The 9399-nt window shown below is 47.1% G+C and overlaps 2 protein-coding genes across 2 annotated transcripts; one reads left to right on the forward strand and one right to left on the reverse strand.

Moving 5' to 3' along the window:
* Nucleotides 1-4130: 4130 nt before the first annotated feature.
* Nucleotides 4131-6219, forward strand: LOC125514307 (RNA exonuclease 4). Its single transcript, XM_048679620.2, has 7 exons — nucleotides 4131-4531; nucleotides 4686-4837; nucleotides 4961-5091; nucleotides 5204-5373; nucleotides 5485-5694; nucleotides 5802-5882; nucleotides 5979-6219. Exons 1-7 carry the CDS (start codon nucleotides 4497-4499, stop codon nucleotides 6205-6207), a joined length of 1008 nt encoding a protein of 335 aa, XP_048535577.2. The 5' UTR covers nucleotides 4131-4496; the 3' UTR covers nucleotides 6208-6219.
* A 401-nt stretch (nucleotides 6220-6620) lies between these two features.
* LOC125514306 (uncharacterized) lies at nucleotides 6621-9167 on the reverse strand. Its single transcript, XM_048679619.2, has 2 exons — nucleotides 8295-9167; nucleotides 6621-6939 (listed from the first exon to the last, which is right to left on the reverse strand). Exons 1-2 carry the CDS (start codon nucleotides 9094-9096, stop codon nucleotides 6623-6625), a joined length of 1119 nt encoding a protein of 372 aa, XP_048535576.2. The 5' UTR covers nucleotides 9097-9167; the 3' UTR covers nucleotides 6621-6622.
* Between the last annotated feature and the right edge of the window lie 232 nt (nucleotides 9168-9399).

Raw genomic sequence — 9399 nt, forward strand, 5'->3', positions numbered from 1 at the left:
TTTTTGTTTGCAAAGGAAAGATCCATAATTTCACCAGTGGCATCTCTCCAACGCAGCATATGTGTGGTGAACAAATTACAGTTGCATATTGATTATCGCAGTTTTATATTTGATCATACATGTCATGATTGCACATAGGCATTACATCCTTACATCTCTATAGACTATTATCTAACTGCATCTATAGCTAATATTCCACTCTGAAACCACTATCCAATATGCATCCCAAAGTATCAAGTAAAATCAAAGCATTGCGTTAAGCAAGATTCTTTTGCGGGGGATTTTTTTGGCGGGAATGCATTAAGTAAGATGACATAATGTTGATAGTGTATTCTATATTTCTATTTACTTCTAATTCATTACCGAGACAACTAGGCAACTATCTTTTACCCGTAGTGACAATAACACACAATAAGCCTTGTCACTGAGATAGATTACTTGCAAGGTTAAGACCTCCGCAGTAGTTCCATCAGTATCCTCAATGTTGCCTCCCCTTCCCTTTCCACTTAGTAGTAGCGGAAGTCTAGCCACATAACACCAACAGAAACCTCCAGTAGCAATAGTACCTACCAGCACCACCTCCATCTTCCTCTGACCAGGCCATATCGTGTTCTCTCGCTCAGCCTCGCCACACAACTCGCACGCCGCCTCCTCGTCTCCCTTGCTCGTGCGCAGCCGCTGGCATAGCTCCCCGCCAGCTGTGAGAGTCTAGCTACTGCACAACCGCGAGAGGGATAAATAGGAGTCCCTGCCATTGCCTCCCCATCAGGCCTCGTCTCATGTTGAATCAAGAGACGGATCCGTGTTTTCCCCGCGCGCGCCTGTGTGTGTGGCAGCGCCCCCGAGCAGATAATGCACACCCCCTCTGCCTCTAGGTCTAGCACATGGGCTGGGCCCTATGGGCCTAAGTGAGCATGGACTGGGCCCATGTCAGTTCAACAAGCAGCTCATGCGATCTTTGTATTAAAGAACAAGAGAGAGTAGATGCCACATAGCTATTGTTATGGACTCATGGACTAAGTGGGACTACTCACACATGGTCATTGGAGCAGCAACATTGATGAAGATGGCTCTAGCTGAAATCACCCCCCCCCCCCCCCCCCCCCCGTAGAGTACTGAGGAAGACCTCTAGACTGGATTGCCTCGGTTCACGCATATCGGAAGTAAGAAGTGCCAAGGGTACGCCTATGGGCTCCACATGCCCTGTTGGCGCGTCCTAGGCCCAGGGGTCCGTGCCGGGGGGGGGGGGGGGGGACTCCACCCCTCAGGCCCACTTTGTGCCCCCTAGGTCCTTTCCGATAAAGTGATTTTTGATGATTTTTCTGGTTCTGAAAAATATTAATTTTTGTTGTAGAAAGACAACATGCACGCAAAAGATGATAGATACCTTTGAGATGTATCAGCTACGGTTGGCCCTCGTGGCTCTTCTTCGATGGGTTTGATCCATTATGCTTATCTTTCCGTCCAATATCTTTTTTACTTACTAGACTCATTTGTACACAAAAAATAGAATAATTTTTCTGTGAAATCCTACGTTAGCAATAATTATTCATGAGAGAATTTGTTCGAGGATATATAAAAAAGTAATCAGAAAACTAGATACATTTTGGACGTATGAAAAGCTCATGCAAAATAAAATAAAATCATAAGTGCATACAATACACATGCATATACCAGGCGGCAGGCCTGGCTAGCAATCTCAAAGTTTGAATATGCAAAAAATACACATGCATATGCACGCGCCTCACTTGGGGAAATGAACTCTTAGACTAACCTCTTGACTGAAAAATGAGGTACTACCGAGTATCCATCGACTGATCGTTGACATGAGCGCGCATGCGTAGACGATAAAACAAGAGATGTTTCGATTAAGATGGCGTAGCCAGCGTGCGAGCGAGCGCACGGTGTCGCCTGCGGGACAGGACAGGAATCCGCCGCCGTCGCCGTCAGGAAGCTCATAATTCCTTTGACTAGCTTGGCCCATGATATGCCACAGCGCGGCTTCTCCGACGGGCGGGATTCCGGCCGGTAATGCCCTCGCCGTCGCCGTCGATGGCACGTCCGTCCCGATCCCCCGCTCCGTCTTTCCACGCCCATCTTTTTGACCGGGAATATATATCCCCGATCCCTACGACCGTCCCAAAGAGCACCACTCTAGCAGCTACGGCCGGACTAAAAGCCAGACCTAGAGCTGTCCAGGTCGAGCGGTCGGTGTCGATATACTATGCCTATATGCTCGTGTGCTTTCTCGCATGCACGTACGGCTCACCCTCTCCTCTTCTTTCCCGGTGACTTGTCCACTAGCTAGCTAGCTCCAGGTGTAGATCAGATGAGCCATTAGCGGTCAACTGCATGGCGATCTATCAGCACGGGCCAATCGGCTGCCTGGAGGACGTGAGCTCCATAGACGCAGGATCTAAGCCAGCGTTGCGTATAAGCTAGCAGACCGTTCTCAGACGTTAACCATTGTTCCTGACTTTAGCCGATTTAGAGGCCCAAAACCCTCTGGTTTTGAAGCTCAAAAGTTGCACAAACCTGCATATTCTCGGTCAAAATGACACGCGCGCGCACCCGGGCCGTGATGTTAAAGGGCTGCTGCTGCTGCTGTATGTGGCGCCATTATTTCTTGACGTTGAGACATCCGTTGAATTAAGGTTATCTGGTCGGCAGTGTAGGGCATATTTCCGATGGTGTTAAAGGGCTCCTGCTAGTATGTGGTGCATTGGTTTTTTGGCGTTGAAACACCCGCCGAATCGTGGTTAACTGGTCGGCAGTGTGTCTGTGTGGTGCATTATTGTTGTTCCATCCCTGAGAAGTGATAGGCAGCATTTTCATGTTCAAATCTCAACTGGCCTTTGGTGTACAAAATGCCTCTGCTTCCCTGGCGCTGAACGCAATATCTATGTTGGTATATATGTGTAATCCATTTGGTTAGTAGTTACTCCCTCCGTCCCATAATATAAGAACGTTTTTTACACTACACTAGTGTAAAAAACGCTCTTATATTATAGGACGAAGGGAGTAGTTAGGTTATAGTTTGCAGCCAAACAAAGTGCCCATAATTCTGCAGTTACTTTTGTACAGCAACTAATAGTAGTTCCACATGACATAGTTTAAGAACTCAAACAAAAAGCCTGAGTTGAGACACTAGTGTTTCCAAAAGTGGGATAAATACCGGTTTTACGGCAATGTTGTTTGTGTCATATCATTTATGAAAATCATAGAGAATGAACGTTCTCTCCATAATCTCCTATTGCGACTTCCTGCAACATCGTGCAATATATACATCACGTTGTAGCGGCGTACGTTCATTATTAATTTATCTCTTATCCTTTTTACACGAGGTGTGTGATTATATTTTTTCATGAATTTTGCAAGTTAGTAAGGCAATTAATTCCTTTCATCCACATACATGGTTTCTTTATAAGGGGAAAACATGTCTTGAATGGCACCTGTGATGGTGCTATTTTTGTTCTTTTTACGTTGCAATGGTGCTAATTTAGCAATGCCACATATATTCTATATATGACGATCGATGACGTGGAAGAGTATAGACAATATAAGTTATTTGCTTTCTCTTAGCTAAGATGATCTCTTGGAATGAAAGACAAGACAATTCACGTCATTGTACGAGATGCTATCTTTCCATTACATCTTTTTTTGCGAGAATCTTGTCATTGCATCTTATCTTAATATATTTTAATCGTCACATATTTGTCTACGCCTTGTAGCGTTAATCATTTAATCATTTCTAGATGGCACGGAACGTATAAGAGAACACCGTCTTGTCATGCCCTGATCCGATATTGAGATAATTAGATGCTTGTGCTGTTGTGCACTGGGAGTCACGTAGGGATGTGAGTCTCTTGTATCATTAACAGCGCCTGCATGCAGGTCTAGTTATTCCTCCAATAATTCTACACCTACTTGAAGTTAGCAAAGTTTTACGTAAATCCTTCTCCCTGGTCGTAATGAAAGTATCATAGCTAGTATCATGCATGCCAAGTAGGCAATTTTGATGGTGTGGCATAGAATTAAATGAAGAAAGAGATGGTTGAGTATCATACAATGATACCGCATCATAATAAATGCAATGCTACTATGTATCATGCATGGCAATAAATAAAGTCATCTATGATACTAGTACATGATACTATGCATTAAAGAGGTAGTATCACACACTAGTACCATATGCATGATTACTACCCATTACAAGCAGCCTAATTATCTCTGCCCCCTTGATTTTTAGGAGTGGACCCCATCCTCCCCTTAGGTCCAATAGTAATCCTCCACATAAGTCTGTTACGTAGGTCTAGCATTGCTCTTATTCCTCAGAATGGAGCAATGACAGTCTAAGGGGCTTTTCTCGTGAAGGTTCCATCTCTGATCTCTCGACAAGGCTGGCCTATAAATAGGCGTTCTCACACCGTTCATCCTCGCCAACCTCGAGATCTGAGAGATCTTGATCGACCTGCACGAAGAATCTGTGGAGCGTGATGGACAGCAGAAGGGAGTCCGCGGAGACCCTGAGGTAACAAGACGTTGAGAAACGCCATTTTTGTTACCCTAGTGACCTGCTAACATACTGCAATAGCCGGTAGCGTTGCGTAGCTTGAAGATAGGCTGCTCCGAGAGATGATGGGTTCTTGCCTGACTGAACCATGTATGTGTGTGCTGTGTACCAGGAACAAGTGCTCGGCGTGCTTCCGGCAGTACAACAAGATGGAGCACCTTGTGGAGCACATGAAGGTGTCGTACCACTCGGTCCACGAGCCCAAGTGCGGCGCCTGCAGGAAGCACTGCCGCTCCTTCGAGTCACTCAGGGAGCACCTCATCGGTAAGCTACCAAACGCAACCACTGCCATACCTCTAGCTGCATGCAAACATCTATAGCTATGGCATCAACAGCAGCTAGTTGAACTGAACGTTGCTCCTTGTGATCTTGATCTTGGCAATGAAGGTCCGCTGCCCAAGGCGGAATGCGCGCGCGTCTTCAGCGCCCGGGGCTGCGGCATCTGCCTCAACATCTTCGACAGCCCCGCCGCCGCCAGATATCACCGCCAAGCCTGCCAGTACTCCCGCGCTGCTCCGGTAATTGATGTTCTCCACTCCGTTCAACCGACACCATCGACCTCTTCTTAACATGGATGCTATAGCTCCCGGCCAACTTTTCACTCACTTCTTTTGTCTTCTTTTTTCTCAGATGCCAAAGGGCGGCGCAGGTGGGCGCGCAGTTGCCATGGCCTGCAAGATGGTCGGAGGAGGGAGCGACGGCTCGGTGGACCTCTGTGCAAGAGTGTGCCTTATTGGAGAAGATGAGAACATCATCTTCCAGACCTATGTAAAACCTACAGCTCCGGTCACAAACTACAGGTAGCACACCTTGGAATCCATTACCAGTCCTGCTTACTAGCCAGGCAATGATCAACTAGATGGATTATTTTCTGAAGTGCAAAAGATCAACCTGACCATTTGGCTCTTCAGGTATGAGGTGATTGGGATAAGGCCCGAGTACTTGAGGGACGCAATGCCACTGAAACTTGTGCAGAGGAGGATCCAGGACATCCTGTGCAACGGGGAGCCGCTGTGGAAGATACGGCCGAGGAGCTATGGAAGGGCAAGGATCCTTGTTGGGCATATCGTGGACCATGACCTCGAGCGCCTAGGTTTGGACTACCCAGCATTCATGATTAGGTACAGATCATTGCTCAGTGAGCTACAGTTTGTTCCTACTATCTCTTCCTCAATTGCCTCAAAAAATATATTATTTTCTTAACAACAATTTATCTATGGACGTGAAGGGACACTGCAAAGTACCCACCGCTGATGAAAACCAGCAAGCTGAGCAATACCCTGAAGTACCTCACACAAGCATATCTTGGGTATGTCACTTTGATAACTGAGCTATAAAACAAACTCTCTGAACCCTTTGGCCATTGCCTAATGCTCAAGGGATTGCCCCTTCTATCCCGTTGTAGGTATGATGTCCATACTGGCATTCAGGATCCATACGAGGACTGCGTCGCGGCGATGAGGCTATATATCAGGATGAGATCACAAGCTCACCCGAGAGACTACGCCTCCGGTTCAGGGGAGGTGCAGAATAACTACCCGGCCTGGAGGCAGAGGGAGATGGAGAGGATGAGCCCAGAAGAACTCCTGGCACTTTCAGGATCAGACTACTACTGCTGGTGCCTGGACCCCTAGACTGATGATGAGCTAAAGAGAACAAGGCAGGGCCGGCCGACTGATGTTGGTTTGGTCGTATTCCATCGGTAGTAATACGTATGTCTAATTATCTTTGGACTTATGTATGGTGGGATTGAGTATAATATTGGTGATCAAAAGTTGTATCAGTCATATTTAAGAGCAATGATATATAGTAAGAGGCTTTCTACTTTGCTTTATGTATCTAGAAAATGACAAACCCAGCTCAATAGCTACACAAGAGAGGCAGATAAACAGGCCTATAACATTATACATATATAATGAAGGTACATTTTATACAGCTTGTCAGACTATGTCAGTGTCAACATACATCATACCGCAGAAGATCATACCTGCGCGAACCAGTGATGATCTTGTATGTGCATAACTATAGAAATGCCTTACATTTGTGTCGCTAAACTTTAGGGGCTGTTTTAGCGTCTGCCTGTGTGTCTGCCTGCTTGGGGTCTTTCTTATCCTTTTGACTCCTATTTAGCTTGATGAACTCAAGACACTGTCGAATGATTGTCAGCACGGTGAAATCTGTCCCAAAGTCATTCTTGATGACAGGGGGGTGGAGGAGGTTGGAGCCACTGTTGCTCCAGGTGTAGTTCTCGATGAAGTATACACAATCCGTCCTTGCCCTGAAGGAAACCTCTCTTAGAAGCTCTTCAGCTTGCCTTACTGAACTCACGGACTTCTTAAAAGTCAATGCAATAATCAAATTAAGCCCTGTAAACAGATGTTAAGTAACAATTAGTCTAAGCCTCGCTAACATATGAAATGCATAGTTATGTATGTTGTTTGTAACATCCAGCCTAATTGATAACTTGGATTGTCATCACCCTTAACTCCAAACACATCTAACTAGGACGTATACATATAGGATACTAGAAGGATTGGGTGTGCTTCGCTGCGCCGCTTGTGTTGTTCGGATATCACAAAGATAAAAGTTGGTTTGGCGCGTGGGGAAGATGATTAAGTGTTTTTTTTACAATGCGATGTTTTAGTGGGCTTTCTTGGTGGTGTGATTCTGTGTTATCCACTAATCGACCAATACTTAGGTGGGTAAGTTTCTTGCCTTGGTGGCTGCATGTACTATATTAGTGCTACAATGTCACATGTTGATGCTTTTTTTAGATGGTGAGAGGGTGCACATGACTGATGTGTTTTTACAGGCTGGTTGTTACCGATTAATTTGAGAAACCGTCGAAAAATAGTGAATCAAATAAAAAATTAAATACCTCAACTGAATGAGAGCTCGTCGAGAAATAGTTGACCAGGTCAAAATCATGAACCAAATCCAAAATTGAACACCTCAATTGAATGGGAGAGCTCCAAAATTAAGGAGCATAGTGAATTAAATACTCCCTCCGTTCCATAATTATTGTTGTGCCAGGACACTAATATGGAACGAATGAAGTAGCATATATCAGAGCATCCATGTGATTTATTAGTACAAAGCTTATCATCAAATAGTCAATCTTTTGATCACCAATAAAGGCTGCATCTCAAACCACCATGATTCATACATGCAAATGCAAGCAAAAGTGAGCATTCCAAATCATTGCAAATCCCTGATCTAAGAATATAACACAAGGAAAACAATAATAAGCTATTTAGTATATGTTGTTTGTAACATCCAACCGATTAGAAGGGATCATCACCTACACTTAACTCCATATAAATCTCCTTTTGAGAGCTCCACATAAATCTTACTGAAACGAACGGCACATGACTGGTCTGGCAAGTTTCTTGTATCAGACATATGATGGAAAGTGTTTCCCATAAATCTTACTGAGGAAGTGAGAAGTAGACCATAACATTTAGCAGAGAATCCATGTTGATTCATTTGGCGGTTACAGAAGTGATTCTAGATCACAGCTCTTGTTAATCCGCAAGATATACTCGATTGATCCGTGGATTGAATGGTTGGGCCGCAATTGCAAGCAGGGAATTCCCCACTCGTGCCCTCACGGGCTCAAGGGCCAATATATATAAACAGTACGACAAACCAGTCACGCGAATTCTCTCCGTCTCCAAAAAAATACGCGAAAAGTTCTAGAACCTTCTAGAAACCAACTGACCTTTCGACCTCGCGGCCGCAGAGATCTCCGGCAGGCGCTTGATGGCGGCATTCCGCTCCTTGGCGGGCGCGTCGCATCGCAGCACCAGCACCACGCACTCCGGGTTCCCGCTGCTGATCGCGTCGTCGATTGCATCCCTCGTCAGCCTCGCGGCGTCAGGGAGCGGCGGCGCATCCAGCAGCTCCACCACCGCCTCCTCCGCCCCCATTTCCCCGTCCGCGCCGGAGACCACCGCCTTCACCTTCAGCCGCTTCCTCGTGCTGTCGGACCCGCCGCCCGGCGGCGACGCCTCCGCGCGCAGCAGCAGCGGGCCCACCTCGCCGGCGAGCGCGCGGCACGCCGTGTTCACGAGCGAGCTCTTCCCGTGGGCCCGGAACCCCGTGATCAGGATGGACGGCGGCGGCGCGTCCTCGTCCCCCTGCTCGTCGCCGCCGCCGTCGGCGCTGTCGCCGTCCTCGTTGCTGGAGACGAGGGCGGCGACGGCCTCGCGGATGTCCCGGCGGAGGGAGGAGACCGCGTCATCCCGCAGCAGGCGCGCCGCCGCGACGATCGCCAATGCGCCGGCGGCCGCCGCGGCGGCGATCTTCAGAAGGAGGGGCAGCTGCCGTGACGCGGGCATTCGGGAGGGGGAGGCGGCGGCGGGGCGCCTCTTCGTGGAAAGAGATTTTGCGAGCGGCTGTATCGGGAAGGGCGCATCGGGTGTTACGACGGTTTGTGATAGATTCGGTATTCCGTAAACGGCACAAGGCGTGGTTTTGGGGGAAGGTTTGGGAGAATAAAGCTCCATCTTCCGATGAAGCATTCGACCTGCAAGACGAGCACGACTAGAATATGGGCACGAGCTGCTGTCCTCTCTTTCTTTGCCTATATGGGATTTCACGAGGGTCATGTCTGATTTGTCCCAAATTGTGAGACATGGTTTACCTTCCAAGAGTGCTTTCGTGAGTCTCTTCCCTCTTCCTCCCTCCCCCAATCCATCCATCTTTTCTTTTTCGAAAGATGTTTTTATAAAAGTTCATCAACAGTGCAAAGCATCTCAAACATAATAAAAATCACATCAAAGTTTTGAGACCATCAGATGACCTTTACCGCTGTCAGAATACGC

Source organism: Triticum urartu, chromosome 6A, assembly GCF_056163025.1.
Source record: "Triticum urartu cultivar PI428250 chromosome 6A, HENAU_Tu73, whole genome shotgun sequence".
Lineage (NCBI taxonomy): Eukaryota > Viridiplantae > Streptophyta > Magnoliopsida > Poales > Poaceae > Triticum > Triticum urartu.

Excerpts from the sequence above, each read along its gene's own strand:
- LOC125514307 (XM_048679620.2), top strand. The coding sequence starts at position 4,497 with ATGGACAGCAGAAGGGAGTCCGCGGAGACCCTGAG. Across the intron at positions 4,532-4,685 it reads GAGTCCGCGGAGACCCTGAG|GAACAAGTGCTCGGCGTGCT; the intron begins GTAACAAGACGT and ends GCTGTGTACCAG. Across the intron at positions 4,838-4,960 it reads ACTCAGGGAGCACCTCATCG|GTCCGCTGCCCAAGGCGGAA; the intron begins GTAAGCTACCAA and ends TTGGCAATGAAG.
- LOC125514306 (XM_048679619.2), bottom strand. The coding sequence starts at position 9,096 with ATGCTTCATCGGAAGATGGAGCTTTATTCTCCCAAACCTTCCCCCAAA. Across the intron at positions 6,940-8,294 it reads TGCGGCCGCGAGGTCGAAAG|GGCTTAATTTGATTATTGCA; the intron begins GTCAGTTGGTTT and ends ATCTGTTTACAG.